The 22,469-nt window shown below is 33.1% G+C and overlaps 1 protein-coding gene across 1 annotated transcript in view; it reads left to right on the top strand.

Annotated features, from left to right (window-relative positions):
• The window catches only part of LOC124354856 (thrombospondin type-1 domain-containing protein 4-like), a 167,417-nt gene extending 145,874 nt beyond the window's left edge, over positions 1-21,543 (top strand). The window contains exons 10-15 of the mRNA XM_046805615.1: positions 1,316-1,510; positions 2,109-2,267; positions 5,348-5,527; positions 8,264-8,408; positions 10,353-10,460; positions 20,821-21,543. Coding sequence (XP_046661571.1) covers positions 1,316-1,510; positions 2,109-2,267; positions 5,348-5,527; positions 8,264-8,408; positions 10,353-10,460; positions 20,821-20,936 — 903 coding nt within the window. The 3' untranslated portion in view covers positions 20,937-21,543. The remainder of the gene's footprint in view (positions 1-1,315; positions 1,511-2,108; positions 2,268-5,347; positions 5,528-8,263; positions 8,409-10,352; positions 10,461-20,820) is intronic.
• The last annotated feature ends 926 nt before the right edge of the window (positions 21,544-22,469 follow it).

Genomic DNA, 22,469 nt, shown 5'->3' with positions numbered 1-22,469 from the left:
GCCCGCGCTGATGGCCGGAGGCACTCGCATTTTGGGTGGCGGAATGTGATCAAGAATAAAAACAAGTTTTGAGTGTTTTTTAATAAAAATTTTAGTTTGGTAAATGTTTGTTTTTGTTGAATTTTTGTGTTTGGAGAAATGTAGAGGTAAAACACGGAAGTACAACAAAGCGATGCACCAGCTGAACGGGCGGCGAGACTCTGCAATCACGTTATCTACTAGACGCTCGACTTTGACCTCTGTCTGAGGATGGGGAGGTGTTTGCGATAAGACAATTCCTGTTTTATATTGACGAAATATTGTTCTACGCTAATCTAGTAATCAGTAGAAACGAAATGTGAAATAACGATTCATGTCTGGGTGTGGTCGGTATAATCCCAAAGTACCCAGATTTCCAATTTAGAAAATCTCTAAATTTATGCATTGCTTTTAGAAAACTCTGTGCCAGATAGAGGCAGACAAAAACAATGCTGAACACAAACAGTGTTCAGATTGAGTGTTTGGAGGTGTATTTATCACACGCACAACTCTAGAAACTGAGGCAGCAAAATACAACATGATATCATATATATATATATATATATATATATATATATATATGTGTGTGTGTGTGTGTGTGTGTGTGTGTGTGTGGTGTGTGTGTGTGTGTGTGTGTGTGTGTGTGTGTGTGTGTTAAATATTATGTTAATATACAATACCAGGTATTGATATTCGATGGGATGTTTTATACATCACCAATGGCAGCCACTCTAAACCAAAATGAAACCTTGGACTCAACCTAAAAATCTTTTGCTTTAAAATAACACATCTATCAGTTGTGTTAGTTATCTAACAAATGTACCGGTATATGATTTCAAAGGTATACAATCGTTTTTGACTTGTTACATAAACTAATAAATGATGTACCCATCTAAGAATTTAATTAATATAGTTTAAAAAGAAAAAAATATATTACTTAAACTATAAAACAATTTAATCTGAGGTGTACATTGTTACATAATATAAGGTTCAATGTAACAACCATTTATTCTAGTTTGGTCACCTTATTAAAGTGAAATATTGTTATGAATCACACTGGTAATTTTTATAGAGTACTTCTTCATATCCATTATGCTCAATTAATTTATATTTTATTTCAACAAAAAGGGTTATATTGTTGTAAACCGTTATGAACGGTTTTTGAATTTAAAAGATCATGTCCAATGTTGTTTTGTAAAATAAATTTTGAGTATTTTTCTTGTACTAATTAGACAATTATTTAATGGAATAATTACCAATTAGACTATTTTCACAATTTTTTTTACTTATTTTGTAGTGCTCAGCAACATGTGGACTGGGGGTAAGGACAAGGTCAGTTACATGCCCCACCAGTGGCTGTAACCCAGCCGATCGACCACCCGCTGAGTCAGTGTGTGATATGGGCCCCTGCCAGTCCCATCCTGCAGTGGGAGCCCCTGACTCCTCAGACACGACACAGCCCCTGTGGTTTTATACAGAGTGGACACAACAGGTTTGATTTTATTCAAAATAATGATTAACAGGTTAATAACAGCAAAATTTAATTTTGTTTGTACCATGTTTTTTTTTTTCAAAGTAATAAGAAAATTCTATTCATTTAATATCAAAGGAAATATTGTAAATAGTTGCATTATCCTGGATGAAATGATTTATGTTTGTTAAATGAATAAAGTTCTCAACTTCATTTTAAATAAATAGTGCATTTTCACCAAAATTCATATGGTACCATTTTTATCTTACACATTATAGTACACAAACTGGGTGAACAATATACTATAATGAGCCATTTTGAAGTGTGAGATCTGAAATAACAAATTACTCTGAAAAATGATGGAACATAAATGTTAGTTTGTGCCGTATTTAGTATTTCTCATAATTCATCAAGTTTATTTCCCTAGAGATCAATACAATGATTCTGTAATGTACTTACTGCCTGTTGAAAATGAACAAATGTCTTTATATCTATAAGAAATTTAATCTATTTTATGTTATCTCATGTTAAAATAAACTAAGTAGTTACTGTTATAATTAATAACTTACTCAAATTTATCCAAAAAGTATATGTTATCCATATGTTTGTTATGCAATAGTGTTCCGAAGGCTGTGGAACAGGGGTGCAGACACGCAAGGTGCACTGTTCAGCTGGGGATTGGCATCACTGTGCTGCCGACACACAGCCTGATAGTTCACGTGCCTGTTCCAGTGACAAGTTATGTGGCAGTCAGTGGTTCACTGGCCCCTGGGGTCATGTAAGGAGGTTTTTTATTGTGTATACATTTAATATAGTTTCAGATGTCCGAAGTGTTTTTAATAAGGCTTTCACTCATTCCTAGACCTTATATTACTGGTCACCTACACATGGCCAGTATAAGAACTAAAAAATCAAGTGTCTAAAACAGGCTTCAGGTTCAAGCATACAACCCTTGATGAAAATATGAGGCCTTCTTTAAAACAAGCTACTGCTAAAAATTATATACAGTAACAACTCATATGTTATTGTTATACTCCATTACCAAAGTCATTATAAAAAAAATCTAAACTGATAAAACCGTTTCAAGTTCCAGAGCATCTAACCCTCAAGTTACTATGTCTCACTTACAAAATAGGGACTACAAAATGTATTTCTTATGCAACTGGTACACTCCAGAGTTTTATGAATATATTTAATCTTGAAAAGCCATGACCTTTCAGAGCTTTATAGAATAATAACCAATCTACCACACTATAATTAACTTAAAGAATATTAAATTGTAGCTCCTTTCAATCCCACATCCACTGCAATCAGCTCAATGAACATTCAGACCAACCACAAAAGGTATTTCATCTACACAGCCTTGATTGCTATTTCAATTTTATCTCAGTCTGTACTGTAGACAAATACAGCAACACTTTTATTAATCACATCACCACATCACAAGACCCAGATGGGACAGGAACTTAAGTATTGAAACAAACTGCTTATAAGTTCAGAGATAAGCTTTGAGTATATTCGAAAACATCAAGATCATGTACAATGTGCTTTTGGAATGTAACACTTATTATTAGTTCAGTTGTAATAACATTAAATTTATTTTAAAACTCTAAATAAAATAAAGCTTTTTGACAAATCATTTTCATTATCGTAAGTGATATAGAAAATTAGTACCCATCTTAAAGTCAAAGTCAAATCATCTTTATTTACATAAACTTTAAGTTTAGTAATTGCGTCAACAAATAAAGGATTAGGTCTAGTTGTCTTGTTGGTCTTAGGTCCTCCTTCCGTAGAATTCATTTAGCTAGTAAAATGGTCGATCCAGTAGCCAGTTCTTGAGGGTTTGTCTGAAGTGTTTCTGGTCCGTCATTTTCAAGTCTTCAGGAAGAGCATTCCACATCTTGGTGCCAGTATAGCTTGGACTCTTTTCAGTTGCTGTGAGCCTATGGCGAGGCAGGCAGTAATCAGATGCATGTCTTGTGTTATATTGATGCATTTGTGAATAGGTCCTTGCTGCCTCTGGTGCTCTGATGTGAACATGCATCACAGCTTCTAGGATGTATACATTTACAACAGTTAGTATTCTAAGTTGTTTGAAGGAATCCCTGCATGTTTCCCTGTATTGAAGACTTCCCAGAATTCTTATAACTTGTTTTTGCAGCACCAGTAACCTTTGTATGTTTTCTGCTGTGGTGCCTCCCCATACTATGATTCCATATCGGAGGTGTGTCTCAAGCAGTGCATAATAGGCAACTTTTGCTGTAACTAAGTCACCTATGCTTTTCACTCGCCGTGTTACATACAGTGCTGTGCTGATTTTTTTGCACAAAGAATCAATGTGTGAAGTCCATGGAAGGTCATCGTCTATGGTTATACCAAAGTATTTAGTGGAAGTGACTTCTTCTAGTTCAGTCAGCCTCCCTGTATCCTCTTTGTATTTTCCTAGTACTAACTGTTTTGTTTTTCTTTCATTGACAACCAATTATTCATTTCTATGGCAATATTGAATCGCCATGTTAAGTGCTATAAATGCGTTTACTTTGAGATCGTTTGGTAATTTTTCCCCTAGTAATAAAACTGTATCATCAGCATACATAAGTCCTTTACTGTAGTCTTGTATATAGTTAGGAAAGTCATTTGTGAAGAGGATGAATAAAACTGGACCCAATACTGATCCCTGTGGGACTCCGCGTGAGAAAAATTTAGGTCTTAAAATAAATTACTACTTTGTGTGAAACTTATAAAAGGAAGTAGTAAAGTAAATAAGTATATTTTATTTATAACAATATTATAACAATTATAGTTATTTTTAATGTGTAATTATCAACACAACACGTAAGTGGCAAAATAGAAAGTGATTCTATTCCCTGCATTTTCAATTCCTAAACAATAAGTCTTATTTAAATTTTATGTCCAACCAACTTTATAGACGTACAGTAAAACTTAGATAATTCCAACATTTTTAATTCAACATTTTTGATAGCATAAACTTTTATCCGGTCTCTTGAAAGTCTAATTCAACAAGGTAGGAGTATGGCACACCGCGGTGTCAGGATTCACTGACCTTGTATGCCAAAATTTCAAGTATAGCCCAATATTGCTATAGTAACTTACTGTATTCTCAAGATGTCCTATGGATAGACATACCGAAGAAAATGTTTACACCCCCCAGGAGACAAAAGTGAAATTGTGTTCACCTACTAAGGCTTCAATGATGCTTAGCCAAATTCCATATGTTGACAGTCACGCACCATCATAAACCTCACCCTTGTGTATTTACTAATGAAGTCTCAAGAAAAATTTTAAGTTTACAGATAAAATTTTTTCCCAAAATATCTTGATACATTTACATGTTTTGTTCATTAAGTTAGGCTCCATAGCAGTGTATAAAAAAGTCTAAATGCCAAGTCACGAAAATATGATATTGGGGTAGTTAAGCTAGTACATCACATTTAAAAATGTCATATGGCTGTTAGCAGTTTGTATACAAATTACGTATTCTGCAATTTTCTTGTTGTCATCATGGTTACCCATAAAACCAATTTATAAACTATCAAAATGAAAATAGTTCAATTCAAGCAACATAGTATGAATTGAAAAATTGATAATAACCAAATTAAAAAATGAATCCTTAGTAAGTAATGATTTTTATATTCACAATAATTTTACTGAGTTTAATAACAATCGTAACTGGAAGAAAACCAGTTCAAAATCAGTGTGGTGTGGTTTTTACTGGAATCGTGATTATCACTGTCAAATAATCTCTACTGACCTTTGTACCCCAAATGAATCAAACTATTAATAAGAAATATGAAGTCTTAATCCAACACTAACTCGATAATACTTTGTTATACCCAGTGCACGGTGAGCTGTGGATGGGGCAGACAGAGCAGAAGTGTCATGTGCCTCTCCAAGACTCAGGGACATGTCAGTATCATCAATGAGGACCACTGCTTGGCAGCAGAGAAGCCAGCCACTGAACAGCCTTGTCAGGTGGAGCCTTGTGATGCTGAGTGGTACACTGCTGACTGGTCACAGGTAATTTGAGTCACTGTCATTGATACCTATAGATTGCCTTTAGATCATGTAGCAACAGGGAAGCTGGCCACTGAGCAGCCTTGTCAGGTGGAGCCTTGTGATGCTGAGTGGTACACTGCTGACTGGTCACAGGTAATTTGAGTCACTGTCATTGACACCTATAGATTGCCTTTAGATCATGTAGCAACAGAGAAGCTGGCCACTGAGCAGCCTTGTTAGGTGGAGCCTTGTGATGCTGAGTGGTACTAACACTGCTGACTGGTCACAGGTAATTTGAGTCACTGTTACTGGCATCTGTTGATTGTGTTTACATCCTGTTTTTTTCAGTTCTCTATCCGTCTTTGATTTCAAGTATGGCTTCTTAAATACGAATTTAACAGTTGAGTTAAATTACTAGCTTAGTTCTTTATATATGGTATTTACAGAATTTCCAGAGATATTTTGGGAATTTGTTCTTCAAGTAAAGATAGTCAAAAAATGAAACACAAACATGGGTCAGATATCCTTAGTTTACAGCCTCATGTGTCTTTTTATTTTTTTCAGAAACCAGTCAAGATAATAAATAGTACAATTATTGTTTTTGCAGTCTTTAGAGCAATATTAAGAGAAACATTAATATTAAATTATTTTATCAAGTGTTTCAAGATAGTGGACAGTTGCATTTTTTAAAGCTTAGTGACATAAAACCTCATAAGATTATGAACACTTTTAACACAAGCTGCTAAATTTAAATACAGATAATTTGATATCAAATGTATAAAAATTAATCAGTGTATAATGTGTATATAAATTTTTGATTGGTACTGACTTTGATTGGAGCCATGATTGGTTAGTGAATATTTAACTTACAATATGAAATTACTACAGCAAACTAAATAACTAACTAAATTATAATCAATAACAATTATGACAAATTAACTAACCCTTGATAATGTAACAATATTTCAAATAAACAATACACAATAAAAATCATCAATCACAAATGATAATTGGTTACACAATATTTCCAGAGACGTTGTAGTTAAACACTGATACAAGATATTTCAATTTCCTCTCATAATAAATTCTTACTTAATTATGACAATCACAAATGAGATACAATAGTTGGCAAAACAATAAATGTTGCAAGTGTAATGCAATGTAGTGGACAATGGATGTAAGGTATAAGATGTGTCAATGTTTGTTTACAAACAATGCGTAGACAGTTGTAGTGTGCATGTAAGAGTAGTGGGAGAGTTCAAGATGGCCGCGAATCGCTTGGGGACGCTAACTTTTGGCGCTACAAATACTAGCCTCTCACACAATGGAAACACAATGTCTTATTTTCCAACACCAAATAAAGTTTATTTATCCATAGTCTGATGAAAATCCGGCTCGAAGGACCAAAATTATGTTAAATATCTGGCTCGGCGGACCTAAATTATGTTCGAAGGACCAATAAAATGTCTAATATTAAACTCACACTTCGATAGCTGAGCAGATGGAGCCTATACGTTGATTTTCTAAGAATAATTGTTAGACGAAATGGGGAAAAATAAAAATACGGAATAAGATCAAAGAACATAGTATTAGAAAAAAGACACACAATTAAATCAAGAATACAGTGTGTTAAAATAGTTTTCGTTTCTATTAAAAAATGTCCAAAATAATGTCCGAAATTAGTTGAGGCTTTTAAAATCTTGGTTGAGGAGAAAATTGTCTCTAATTACGAAGGACCATAAGAATGATGAAGCACTGTTACCTTGCACCGTCCATTGTCTGATACCTTGACACAAATGAAGTTGGGTTAATTGCAGTTCGACCTGGGTTGCTTCCAAGGAACGTTGCACTGTTGGAATTCTTGTTGATGGATGAAGATTCCACATTCACTAGACACTGTCCTCGGTTCACTCACGAACGCTGGTGTTCCACAGGGACAAAGTTACTTTTGGCTCGTTAACAAGATAAAGTCCGGCAAGGGGTTGACGACAATTATTGACACTATGAAGTGGCAAGACTTCTAATTGCCATAGAATGGCTCAAAGGTTCATAAAGAACAAGAAAAGGGGGCACGACCCAAACTAAGTTAAAGCTGGTGTTAATGTACGACCGAGCGATACGGAGTCTGTAGAAGAAGCCTCGGAGGGCTTTTCTCGTCCGCGTCCTGGACGCCTGATTGGTCGACAGAAGTCACCTCATACCACGTGACAGTCGGACCACTATAATTTGGGATGCAGGTGTGTGTGTGTGAGTGTGTACAAAGATACATGAAAATATATTGCTTTATAATTAAAATGGTATCAAACAATGGTGGACAAAGAGCAAGTCTAAATAAAATACAATTTTAGTTATTAGTAAGAAACTTGTATTAATGTGTAAACTTGATTAATTATTATAAATAAATATGAAAACATAACAATGACTATATCACCATATTGCCCAGAAACTTGTCAACTGTATAATAACCAACATAATGTCGCAACACTTTCAGCAATTCATTTTAATTAAATTAAATTCACTTCAGCCTATTGCTTAATTTAGAGTTTTTGAAGTGATAAAAAAAATCCATACCAATATTATCTGTAATCAAAAAGAAATAATTTAACTACCAATACATTATGTTTGGATATAGGTTTTTTACAACAGAACAATCATTTGCAAAATTTAAGCAAGTAAATTTAAATACCAAGTCTTTAATCCAAATATTTAAAAGGTGTATTTAAAGTAATTAAATTTTAATGGAATTATGGCATGAAGTGTTCCAGGTCCTGTGACACTGGTGTAGAAAGGCGAGAGGTAAGATGTCTGGATGAGCGTCAGCATGTCTCAGACAGATGTCAAGATCTCACTAAGCCCCCTTCCCGTAGATCCTGTAACACTCACAAGTGTTCAGCAGCCTCTGGTAACTACCTGGAATCTTTCTTGTGGTTTAAGGTTCAAAGCAATGGCCTTAGATATTGATATTCCATTTAAGACAGAATGAGTTTTTTTTCAGTACACAATATACTCCAGTTTGGTACTGGTTAGAATCATAGTTTAAAATAAGTGACTTATTGCTAAAGTATGATGATCAGACTTTGTTATTGGTTTGCTATTTGATTTGTTCTTGTAGTGGTTAATTTTGACAGTGACATTCAATTACTATTGGAAATGTCAGTGTCTACGATGTTTTTTATACATAATTTGATTCTTTCTATACTAATGATGGAATATAATTTTATCAGAAGTCAAATTGTTTATTTTTGCCAGTCTGCTTCACTGTTTTGATTTTTGGTTCTAAGTTCTTTTTATACTTAGTGGTATAGAACAATTCAGTACGTTCTCAATATATTTTTGATTTATAACTATTTCAGTTATGTTTAGTAACTATTGGAGTCAGGCTTTTGATAACAATAACAATTATATTAGTAGCACCAAATATTCGCTTTCACGGTTATTTTGACATGTATCCATTATGCTTCATTACCTTTTTCCTAAAACATTAAGCATACACCTTGTTTTTTACACTATTATTTCTAAGGCATGACATTCTTAAGACTTTTGATGACAATATCTTTTAGCAAAATTATTAAATAAGCTAAAATATAATATCCACAGTATATTTTTAATTTAGTTTGATGAATAAGCGTTTTATTACAGCCAGTGTCTGACCATTGAGACTATAAACAAAACTTGATCAATTAAACAAGATTTGTGACTGCCATTTTCCCCAACACATCTCACTCAGTTATTAAACACAATCTTCAACTGGAACATACTATAATCAAGCTTTAAACAAGTTTTCCATTTTTTATTTTGTCAAAATTTATTATTGACTTCTGGGGTGACAACTATTAGAACTGCTGAAAGTTAAAATCTTGTACTGCACACAAGTGACACTGAATCAACATTATCGATGATGAGACTAATGAAACAAGGCACAAGAAAAAACATACAAGTTTAAAAAAGTCCCGGTACGGTTAAATATTTTTGAAATGATTTAAGATAGAGCTACAAAACTTGGTACAGACTTACTGGAGAATAAAATCAAATTTAACACATAACCACTGACCTGCTACTTCCTTAGGGGTATGGCCCACAAGAAAATTTTAAATGTTAGTGTAATGTTGGAATGCACATAAAATTAAAGGACTTTATTACTAGAGTACAATGCCACAAACCTGACCTCAAACGGACAACCGAGCTGGAAATGATAGTCGTTCAAAAATGGCTTGAATTTACAATTATTAGGTAAACGTAACTAAGGTCATGGTAGTTTGATTAATTTATTCAGAGGTAAAACTAGAACAATTGATAATTGCTGAATTCAATTACAATGGCCATAATCTAGGGATGAAATGACAATGATTCAAGCATTATTAGTTTATTATTTACATCACTTAACTGAAAATTCAGGCTATCTTAACGGGTGCCATTTCCGACTCGGTTGTCTGTTTGAGCAAGTTTGTGGCATTGTACTCTATTAACAAAGACCTTTAATTTGATGTGCATACCAACCTATATATACATTTCAATTGATACTAACTTGTGTTTTCTTCTGACTTCTTGAGGGCCGTACTCCTGAGGAAGTAGTGGGTCACTGAATATGTGTTAAATTCGTTTTTTTTGTCCAGAAAGTCTGTACCAAGTTTTATAGCTCTATCTTAAAGCCTTTAAAAAATATTTAATCATTCCAGGACTTTCTGAACACCTCGTTTATGACAGTAAAAATCTGCATGTATGTGGGTTAGCTCATATGTCAAGGAAATATATTATATAGTCTGTATAACCCACAAACAAGTTTTAAACATAAATGTTGATTGTTATACTTGGTCTTATGTTAACAATGGCGTTATGACTGTTGCAGGTAGTCATGTAGAGTCTGAAACTCAAAAGACTACACAGAGTGACAGTGACAGTCATTTTGGGAAAGCAGGAGATCAACCCCAACAGCCACCCCCACCTTCCATCTCAGGTGGGTTGCTTCTACTCCTACCTGGTGTTAGGAGTAGAAGGTGAAATAATTACTACCAAATAAACCTTTTTAATAATCCGTATGAGAATTTTAAATTTAAACATTTTTGTAGATTGAAAAAGCAACAGTTACATTTTAGTGGATGATGAATGTTGATAGTGTTGTATTTATTAAAAGGATCAACATTTAATACAATTGCTTAGTGTTTCTTTCATTTTAGTATGTTTACTAAGCATGCATTAACAGGCATAAAAAGTAATTATTGCTTTTAAATAATAAAAATAAAATCAAAAGCTCTAAGTATACTTGGTATTTTTTTAATTTTTGTTCCTTTGCCCAGATTGGTGAGAGGGGACAGCTAACACTTAATAATAAATAATCTTGTCTGTATAATTTTTAGATTGGTAAGTCAAATAACCCTTCTTTATTACAGATTAATGACAATAACAGAAATATATTTAGGATGTCTAAAAAATACAACTAAACTTTTTGTTTTTCTATTTTGCCCCCTTAAACTTGAAATGTGGTAACAGTATCCTTCCTTCTTACCTAATACATTCACGAGATTAACAGATTATTTTCAGATTTTATCTTGTGGCAATAAAAAAGTGCATCATTGTACCTTTTGTACTGTGTATTTTGGTTTTAAAATAGAAATTATAAGTTTTTGTATTGTGAAAATATTAGTTGTATCTTAAATTTATTAAATATTGATAAAATTATAAAACTAGAAAACTGTTTATTAATTAAGATCTGGTTATGGTGGTGAGTATATACATTTCAGTCCCATAACAACAACATTAAATCTCCCTCAGTTTTTGTTGTAAGTTTATAGATGTTTAGTTTAAAAGAATTGGTAAGGGATAATATCCATGCAAAAGTTTGTTGAATAATGTTATAGGTTATTCAGAACAAATATAAAAGTAATTTTTACTTTATTCAACAAGTAAACATTTCACAAGAAAAACTACAATGTGATTGTATACGTTATGTATTAATCATATTAAAAAAAAAATTATATACCTGATAATTTTACTGAAAAAAGGTGTAAAAATATTTTAAGTTTAACATTGTTTGTGTTGCTGAAAATTGAAGGGGTGAGTTGTATGAAGGAAGTAAGTAACAAAAGTAGGTAAGTGTTTGAGTAATTTGTCTTCAAAGTTTCATTAATGGAACTTTTAGTGTAGGTAATTGATATTTTGGAGCAGATTTTTTCCACACTTGTAACTAGTGTATAAATGTTTCTATGGAAACAAAGAATTATTATAATTGTCTTTAGTTATTTAAAAAAATATTAATTTGTACTTACCTCCTTTATCTAACAATAATCTAAATCAGGGCTGCCCAACCTACGGCCCGCGGGCCGGATACGGCCCGCGAGTCAGTTTTATGTGGCCCGCCTTGTTGCCAAAACAACCAAATTTGTTTACAAGCATTTGAAATATTAAATAAATACAAATTTTGAGAACCAAGCAGTCCAGCCGATTTCACGTAGAACGAGCCGTATTCATTTGGTGGAGTATGAGTGTTGAAAGAAGTAAAGTAGTTGCAGACAGATTTCATTGACTACGGTGGTGGCTGCCGGCTGGCGAATAGAGCGCGCGTAAAGCACGGCACAGCCCGCGGTGCGGTGACGTAACCCCTACCCAACTCAGTTGTTTGGGGTTCCAAATCCCCTGGGATGTTGGCCCGCCTGGCCATAAAGGCTTTACAATGTGGCCCTTGGGTAAAAAAGGTTGGGCACCCCTGATCTAAATAACAAGTTTTTTTATAAAAAAGTATATTTACAAAATCGAAAGAGGATAAAAGAACATTAGTGCCAGGTAAACATTTATATTTGGCTATAAACAATAGTTATAACATTAAAATGCATTTAAGCATATGTAGTGTTTTTAAAGCTACATTGGTTGATTTTTTTAATCAAAACAAATTAAATGAAAATTTTGGGAAAGAAATATTGGGATTTAATTTTAATTAGATTGTGAGAAAACGAATAAGTAATCCTTTGGCAAGTTAGTACTGGTAACTTTACATTATTAGGAAGGCGGTTCACTGCCTTGAATTGATCAGAACTTGTCTTGTACTGCAATTACATTAGATCTGAGAAGGCTATTGTTCTTAAGTTGGATATGGCTGAGCCAATGAGAGAATGCCGCTGACGTCCATGAGAAAGGGGGGAAGGGGGACTATAAAACCGCCAGCTCATAATTTTCGCCCTTCTTTTGGTAATTAATCGTGAATCAAGTTGATTACAGTGCGCTGTGTTTATCAATTTTTTCCACGAGGGATTTTGAGGTACGCACCAAATTTACTGTACGTTATATTGAAATAGTCTTCCAGATCTGATATTAAATTAATTTTGTTGTCTTTTTTATAGGAAAAATTAAATTTATAGAAACTACAGAGCAATCTGCATAACTGATTCACGATGAACAATAGAGCACAATAGAATCATGACAAGTTACATTTGGTTCAAACTTGCAAGAAAAGTGAATTAAAATTGAACTTTGTTAATAACTTTAATTGAAATTTGGAAATTTAGTAATTTATTAATATTTAATTGGAACTGTTTTATTGTGAATTATTAATTGGAAATTAATTGAACATTAATAATTGTTTAAGAGAGTTGTATCTGAATTTCAAAGACTTGAAAGTTAAGGTGCAACTAGTGGAAAGAAAAGTTTGATTTTTTATTTTGAATTTTGAGTGAACTTAGAAGTGAACATTTTTATTTTAGTTATTTCCAAGTGGTATTTGATTTTTATTTGAAAACTTTATTATTTTATTTCAGAAGAGACTTCTGATTTTTAGTTTGATATATTTGATTAATATTTTTATTTCTTGCCAAAGGACCTTTTAAAATTACTAAACGGTTTGTCAATTCTTTGTGGAAAATAGAGTGATGAAAATTCTGAAACATTGAACTTATTAATTTGCCAATTTAAAGTAAATCCATTATTTTAATTCAGAACTGTGAATTTTATTTAAGACAAACCAGATAATATTTAATAGTTAAAAATCTAGTAATAAATTTTACTGAATATTCACTCTGAGCTTACTAATAAAAAAATATTTTATATCGTATTGGATGTCTGAATATTAATATCTGCAATCCAAGTCATTATAGCATACTTTGGGTGTTTCATAATCTTCTTAAAATGTTTGTTGCTTAATGATGGTTTCATATCACTTATCCTTCTCCAGAATGAAGCATATTTGTTCATTTAGATTGTCTGGCTTTCCTTTGGATATGGATCCAATGTTTTGAAAATGTCTTGGAATGTAAAAATCTTCAGGTAAAATGGATGGGGAATATTTTACTTGAGAATACATACCATTTTGATAGGTAACTTCAACTATACTCCTGAGGAGTATAGATGTTTTGTTATTTCCTCAATCTTTCCTTAATAAGTCTAAGTGCTTGATCTGAATCTAAATACGAATGCTCCACCTCTGGGAACTAGTGATGAAAAGTTTTGAAGAAGCATTACCCTACTAGATATTGAAACAAACACATCATCAAAAAGTTTTTATTTTGCCCAGAACTTGAGTCTCTCCACAAAATGAACACAAAAGTAGATCAATATGATCAAGTAGATCCTCAAAGAAAAAGATCATCTCATTTTGTGGACAGACTGTAAAATACTGGAGTTATGACTTTGTTGGCTGACAAACTCACTTGGCATTCTTTGGTCCACGATCATCCTGAGCAACCCACTGTTTCGATTGTTCCTTGATCTCTGGCATGTTGTGACAGATCCATGTTTCATCCACAGTTACAAAACGGCCCCAAAACTCGTCCGGATTATGGCTGTATATCACTAAACAATCTTTTGATGTGGTCACATAATCTTTTGCGCTTATGGTCAAGTGTGAGCAATTGTGGCACCCATCTCGTGGAGAGTTTTATCATCTACAAATATTCATGTAAAATGTGATGTAGCCATTCAGTCGAGATACCTACAGCATGAGCCAACTCACGCACTTTCATTCTGATTGTCCAATATCATTCCATGAATTTTATTAACGATTTCCTGCGTGATCACTACAGTCGGGGCCACCAAATTAGGCGGGTGGGTGGAATTGCGCCATTGCCAAATTGTGCAAACATCGTGAAATAGAATAATCCCTGAATTGTATCCATTTTAGAGTATGATGTTGTTTGCTTTCTCCTGAGATTCTGATGACATCTTACAAGTTACAAAGATGAAAATTGTATTATTGGCTTCAGGAGAGACCGCTGATGATAACGGTATATAATTTTTGTATGTAAATACATAAATGTAATTTTGAAATACTAAATACCTACAAACCAATTTTAATTCATTAACATGGTGTATTAAACATTTCAGTAAGCGAGGAAGTTTTTTATTTTTTCGTTAGGAACATTTTTCCTCTGGCAAAGTTTTAGAAAAAGGTATAAACTTTATTTTTTGTTCCAAACAAATTTTTCTAAGTTTACTAACTTCGCTGGGAAATGCGTGCAAACCTAAGTTATTGAAATCAAACACACAGAGCGATGCGTGCGCCGTGCGTATACACATAATTTCTACTCAACTTTTTTTTAATAGCAATACTTTACTTTCTATTATTTTTATCATTACTCAACTATAGTACTATGTATTGTAACCATAGCGAAAATTAAATAAATTTTAAGTTTAGTGTAAGTAACCATGCTTAAAACAATCTGTTTTGCCTTCCTTAGCAAAATTATTTTAAATATAAACATTTTAAACACGTGTAGTAATAGAAATAATAAAGAAACATTTTAAAGTAATTATTATTAAACAAGTGACATTGTTAGTACTTACGGTTACATAATCACAGTGAAATTATATGTCAGTCCGTGGTTGATTTGATCACTTGGTGGTTCCGAGTTACTTGCTTTTAATCTTTGTCAATGTCACAGTCACTGTCGCTGTTTTCACTGTCTGATGAGTCGTCTCTAAGGTGTATAATAAATGGTTCCATTATGTCATCTGTAACAATTTCTTTAGCCCAATCGTCAGACTGCAAATTCTCACTGTCTCTCACACAATTTTCCCAATCGACAGCGGTGACGTTATCTATAGCTTCTGAAGTGAGTTTTTCAACATCTGCTGATTTGAAAGTACTATTTCTTGTAGCAACTTCTCGCTTGACTTGTGCCCAGATAAGTTCAATCGGGTTGTACTGGCAGTGGTAAGGAGGCAACCTCACCACTTCATGGCCCCATGACAACGCTACATATTTTTTGTATTTGTTGTATTGTATTTTTTGTGTTGTCTAAAAGGTATCACTTTTACAAGTAATTCCGCTTTAGTTTCCTTGTCAAGAAAATCAATATTTTTTTTTATTTAATCAGTCTTGTATATCTCTTTTCTTCCAGTGAGATGAGGGAACTTTGTCAATTTGTGCAGAGAGGTAGGATGCATTGTCCATAATGATGACTGTAGGTTCTTCCAAACTTAGGTAGATCTTAACAAAACCACTTCTTAAATTATGTATGATTCATTTCAGCATGATAGTCTGTACCGGTTGTTTTAGATCTAAAAACCCATTTGCACTGTGGAATAAATCTTTTGGAATTTCCTGCATGACACACTATTATTCTACCACCTTTCCCTGTTGGCACTTTCAAACCACCACTTTTGTCAGAATGCTGCCAAATAAAATGTTTTGTGTGACTTTGGTTTACCCATGTTTCATCTAGATACACGCAATCAACCTTTTCATCCCGTACAGACTTCATTTGACTTCAAAATTGTGCACGAGCAACCACAATGTCCTGTCTTTCCATCAAAAATGTACGACCATCGTTTGCTTTCTTAAACTTAAACCCAACAGTGTGCAATAGCCTCCTAGTTGATCGTACACTTCCCTTGTATTAAATTTTTTCCTGAAGTTTTATTCTCACTTTTTCAGCTGTTGGAAACTCACCTTGGTCATAAAACTCCAAAATTGTTCTTCGAACCAGATCACAATCAAAGTCACTCAAAACAGTCAGTTGTTTCTCTTGTGAATATTGTTTTCTTGGGGACGAGAAATCACATGTTGGTGACAATTTTTGTTCCTGGACACATCGTTGAACAGAACGGAGACTTAATCCACACACTTTTGATGTAAGTTCTTGACTTTTCTTGAAGTTAATTGTTCCAAGAACACCAGGATCAGCTAAACCTTTCAGAAAATTCAGAACGTTAACTACAACACATTTAGTTTGACTATTTAAATAACTTTTTTAAATACCCTCTAATCGTCTCCTATTCACAGGTGTTTTTTCATTTTCTCGTGAACTACCAGCTTCCTCCATTTTCAGTATGTAACTACACTCACTAACTAGTCAGACAGTACAATACGATTGGCACTGGCAGGGTGGCGTGTGGAAGCTGCAGCGTCGGCGCGATGCTTGGACTAAGCAACAATGTGCACACAGCATTGCCAATTTGTGCCCGAGAGCGACCGATTCTCGACCTTCCTCCGCTTCACTGGTCCCATACGTGGCAGCAGCGCAAATCCACCCACCCGCCTTATTTGGTGGCCGTGACTGTACTTTTGGGCGACCTGAACGTTCAGAATCACTGAACATGGTACCACCACAACAGAACTCTGTAAACCACTTCTTAACCATTGAAATTGAAGGTGCTGAGCCCCCGTAGTATTTATCAAGTCTTTCCTTAGTCTCAGTGATGGATTTTTTATGTAAAAAGTAATGTTTAATCAGTACACGAAATTTACTTTTTTCCATTTTCGTGAAAATTCACGAGGTTGTCTGCTTAGAACGGCTATCAAACACCAACTGTACGACGCAGCTTGCTCAAAATTAGAAAGTTGTCCATGGATAGATTACAGTTGACTGCAGTACTGTTGCATTTGAAGGTAAAGGAAATTTTAAAAGTCACTGGCGTATAAAACCACCTTTGTATAACCCATTTATTTGTCATGAAATCAGAAATTCTTTGTTTACAGACAGAATAACACTGAAAAATAGCGTCAATAGTAATATGTAATAGTTAACTACATTAGATGATTCAAAATAACAAATCATATCAAATCATTTATTGCCATTGATCATCAATATGAAATAAGCACAGTCAAGTACAATATTTAGTAACAATAATACATTACAATGCAATACGTATTTTGTCAATAGTTTATAAAATAATATAATTGAGGTAGGTTAGATTACAATAAGTTATTTATTTTAAAAAGTTATTTTTACATTGCTATTTAAAAACTCTTGAATAGTATAAAATGTTCTGCAACCGTATAACTAATTTATTCTTAAAACTGTTGAGTGGAGCAATCTGAGCAGAATCACGTAACTTATTGAAAAATGATACACAATTTATTTTATGTGAGGAGCCAGTTTTTACTAATCTGTGCTGAGGAATATTAAGTTACATTTATTTCGTGTTAAGTGGGAGTGAATGTCTTGTCTGGTGGAAAACTGATATAGATTAATCTTATTAAATATTAATATATGATAAATGTAAAGGTTAATGACTGTTAACTGTCACAATTTTGAGTTGTATAAACAGAGGTTGGCAGTGATCCAAAGGGCCTGCTTTTTCAGTGTGTTCTTATTACCTTTTTTTGGATTAGCAGAATTTTTGAAACTGCAGTGGAACCGTCCCATAAAATAAAACCATATATAATGTGCGATTGAAATAATCCAAAGTAAATCACCCTCAAATATTCCACAGAGATAATCTCTCTTAATTTCCATAGCAAATGACTGACACGAGAAATTTGTTTGCAGAGATTTTGAATATGGTCAGACCAAGTTAGCTGAGTCGATAAAGATACCTAAGTTTCACTGATCGTGTAGCATGCTGATTCTGATTTAAGCTAACACAAATATTTTGGATTTTGTCTTCATTGCAGTGCAGTTTGTAGGAAGAGAACCAATTTATTGCCTCATTTTGGGCTGTATTCATAATGCCCATCAAATCTGATAGATTTTTATTACTTGAGAAAAGAGAGGTATCATCAGCATAAATTATGGAATCAACACTTAAAATTATTGGCAAGCCATTAATTATAACTGTAAAGAAAAAAAGGACCTAGAACGGACCCTTGGGGACTCCCAAATTCACATTTTGAACAGATGAAATATAACCCTTAATTGAAACGTACTAATTCTGTTGGTTAGATAGGAAGTAACAATTTTGCATGAGTTGTCTGTGACACCGTAGCATTTTAATTTCTCCAAGATAGAAGCAAAAGGAACACAATCAAATGCCTTGCTCAAATCCAATAATGAAAGGGCTACTGATTTATTGTTTTATAATGCATCAAGAGTGTGATTTATAATTTCCATTACAGCAGATGTAGTTGATCTACCTTTTTGAAATGAGGTTCTAAAAATTGATTGAGATTCTGAAATAAGATTGTATTGCCCGAAATGTGATGAAAGTTGATCATGCATTAGTGACTAATATTTTTGAGAATATCAGAACAATGGATATAGGATGATAGTTCTTGGGCAAAAGATTATCACTTCTTTTATAATTTGGGATGACCTTGGATATTTTCAAGGAGTCAGAAAAGTAGCCAGTCCTCATACATTTACTGAAGATGAATGGTAGTGGTTTCTTTATGTATTGAATTGCCTCTTTTACTATAAAATTAGACATCCAATAATAGTCCATACTTTTGGAATTAGACAACCTTGAAACTACCCTGACATCATTAGGGCTGATTGCTTGCCAATGAAAAGATTCTGGCGAAACAGGACTGTTACCGAATAAATTTGAAGTATTAGTGGCTGGAATATTATTTGAAATTTTAGTGACAGAGCTCAAGAAGTAGCTATGAACTTGATCTGGATCAAGTGTTACTTCATATGGATTTACAGGAGAATGTTTAAGTGAGATCATATCCCAAGCAGCTTTACATCTGTTCAGAGCTGTTGCAATAAAACCTACACATGCCTGCCATTTGGCTTGTGTTAAATTAGACCTGTAATTTCTTTTACAAGCTATGTAAGCATTATAAACCAACTGTATCTGCTCAGAGCCACCACTTCTTAGATTTTTATATACGGTACATTAAAAACATTCAACATTACTTTTCTTTCATTAACTAAGTTATTATTATATCATTGTATATTCTTACTTTTGTGACATTTTGGGTTCTTAAAATTTGTTAATTAAAGGTGAGTAAAAACACCATAGATTAATATATTTCTTTAAAAAAGTATCAAATAGTTCTTGAACACTTATTTTACCCCAAAGATATTTTTCAACCTTGCCAAATCCCAATACATTTTCTAACTTTATTTTGTTTGTTTTATGAAAACAATTTTACTACTACTGTTGGAACTACTATGCTTACTTACATGTGTAAGTATATTGATAATATTGGATTGGAGGTCTGAAAAATGGCCTTCAATTTATTTGTTTCATATAGATTATCAGAACAGTTTACAAGAATATTGTCTACACAAGAATTAGCATGAGTTGGGACCTTATAGTACCTAATAGTACACATTAGGTTAGGTGATCTTAGTGAATTTGAAAAATATATTGAATTATGAGACTCCATTATTGACATTTCAATGTTGAAATTGCCACAAACAGCAACAAGGGCTCACCCTCTGAGAACAGTTTTCATTTTCAATGAAAGACAGGTTAATGTTGCCCTGAGGAGATCTAAGAAAACTTGCCAACTATAATATTCAGTTCAACTAACTTAATACAACATACTTCAAAATTCAACTCTGAACTAAACTCCTCTTAATCAATTAACTAAAATTTAATACTTTTTTTGATAAAAATACCTGATCCACCATTTTTCTTTACTTTCCTGTAGAAAAAAATATCCATTATGCACATATATGTCAACTTATCCGTGACTAATCAGTGTTCAGAAACACAAATCACATCAACTTTTTTAATTTCACATAAATGCTCTAATTCAAGAAGCTTATGTCTAATGCTTTGCATATTGACTTGAAGAATTTTGACTGACTTACTCAGACTAGAGAAGTTACTCTTTAGCTTGAGAGGATGACTTACTCTTTCACAGTGTAAGAACATACCCTCATGTGACTGAGCAGTATGTTCCAGTATGAACCTCATAACAATTAATATAAAAACATTAAGTCAGACTAATTAAATTAGCACTAAAGTGTTTGTTAAACTAAAGCTTATACAGGTGGACTTTCATCTGAGATTAAACTTGTCTGATCAGAGCACTCAACAAAGTCCCTGACACTGTAATAAGCCCGCTGCACCAAACGCCGTTTGACCTCTCTTTTAATTTTAGGTGATATTTTATTTCTTCTTCATGACTAAGCATTTCTATTCAACTAGCTTTAATTCCTAAAGTATGTTTAAAATGCAATACCTATGTGACTTAGTATATTGGCTTCCAGATGATCCTGGGTGTTCGGATAAATTCCACAACTGTCATCTGGTAGTGCAGGCACGCCTGTGCAAATACAAATACTACCGCAGTTCCTGCTGCCAGTCATGCCACAACAAGCTTTAGTCAGCTGTGGCCACCAGTGTCACCAACCGAACTTCCCATTCCACGTCCAACATGTACTATACAACCAGCATTTAATGTCTCCATGTAAAGATCGAACGTTAACTACTACATGTATTTGAAATATTGATTCTAATAATAACCATGTATGTAATTTTTTGTACATTTTATATTTCCTCTTAATTTATGTATGTAAGGAATTGTTCTATTTAAATTGTTAATATGTATATTGAAGTATGTTTCTTTAGTATGTTATGATAAAACCGTACATAGTGTAGGTGTAAACACTCTTAGTGTAATACAAGAAGTATTATGAAAATAATTTTAAAAATCTTTAGAAACATCTGCTTGTAGGCTTGTGATTCTCATTATGCTTAAGTAATGTTAGGATTTTGGTAAATTTTTAAACTGCATGTATGTGTACTCTTTTGTCAGTCGTGTTGACTTATTTGTTATAACTTCCAGATTGTTTGCCAATGCAAAACATAGTCATATCCGATGTTCAGATGCATATACTTTACAATATTGACAACTTTTTTTCATTACAGAAAACGACTGTTGTCAATCTAAAGTTTGTACATAGTTTTATGAATAAATTTTGTGAAATACTTGGCCTGACTATTATTTATGAAACATTAAGATCTTAGTTCCTAAACAAACATACCATCTAAAAGTTTGGGAGTGTAAACTAAACATCCATTAGTGTTTGTTTAGTTAAGTTTTTTTTTGTTATACATATTTTTTGTTATAACTTTCTGAGATACCTTTCCTAAAGACAGTATTCTTTAATACTTCACTATATAAAACAATAGATCTCACATCCATATGAAGGTTGTGTGGTAGAATACTGTGTGGTAATAATCAGTACAGTGCGGCAGTCTTTAGCGTAACTGTAAGCAAAGATTAAATCTTTTTCTTTAAATTTGAGAAGAAAAATAATTCCATTATATGTCTGTAGCGTTTTTAAAGCTACATTGGTTTGTTTTTTATTGAGACTTGAATTGAATGGAAGTTTTGAGATGGGTATTGGGATTTGATTTTGATTGGATTGTGAGAGGTTGGGATAGGGGCGAAATATAATATTTAATAGTAAAAAATTTAGTAATAAATTGTACCTGAATATTCACTCGGAGCTTAGTAATCAAAAAATATTTTATATCGTCTTGAATGTCTCATTCATAATTTAAATCTTAATATTCTGGAATATAAGTATCTACAATCCAAGTCGTTATAATGTCCTTATTTTGATTTGTTTAATTTGGATAGTATACATGTTTTTATTATTATTAGGGTTTACTCAACACAAAATGTATTTCTTCGATAGCATGTAGCTAAAACATTTCAAGTTGTGCCAATTTTCAGCATTGGATGTAGTATTATCTTCCATTAAACATTACATGATCACAGGTACTACTCTGATTTAATAATCCTAAAATACCTAATCAAACAACTCAGTTGATTGAAGAATACTCCTGATCGTACTAATAAATAACAACCATACAAATGAGAAATTTTAAATTTACAAAATATCAATTA

This window comes from Homalodisca vitripennis, chromosome 2 (assembly GCF_021130785.1).
Source record: "Homalodisca vitripennis isolate AUS2020 chromosome 2, UT_GWSS_2.1, whole genome shotgun sequence".
Taxonomy (NCBI): Eukaryota; Metazoa; Arthropoda; class Insecta; order Hemiptera; family Cicadellidae; genus Homalodisca; species Homalodisca vitripennis.
Note: the sequence above shows the minus strand (reverse complement) of the source record. Positions and strands in the feature narration are given on the sequence as shown.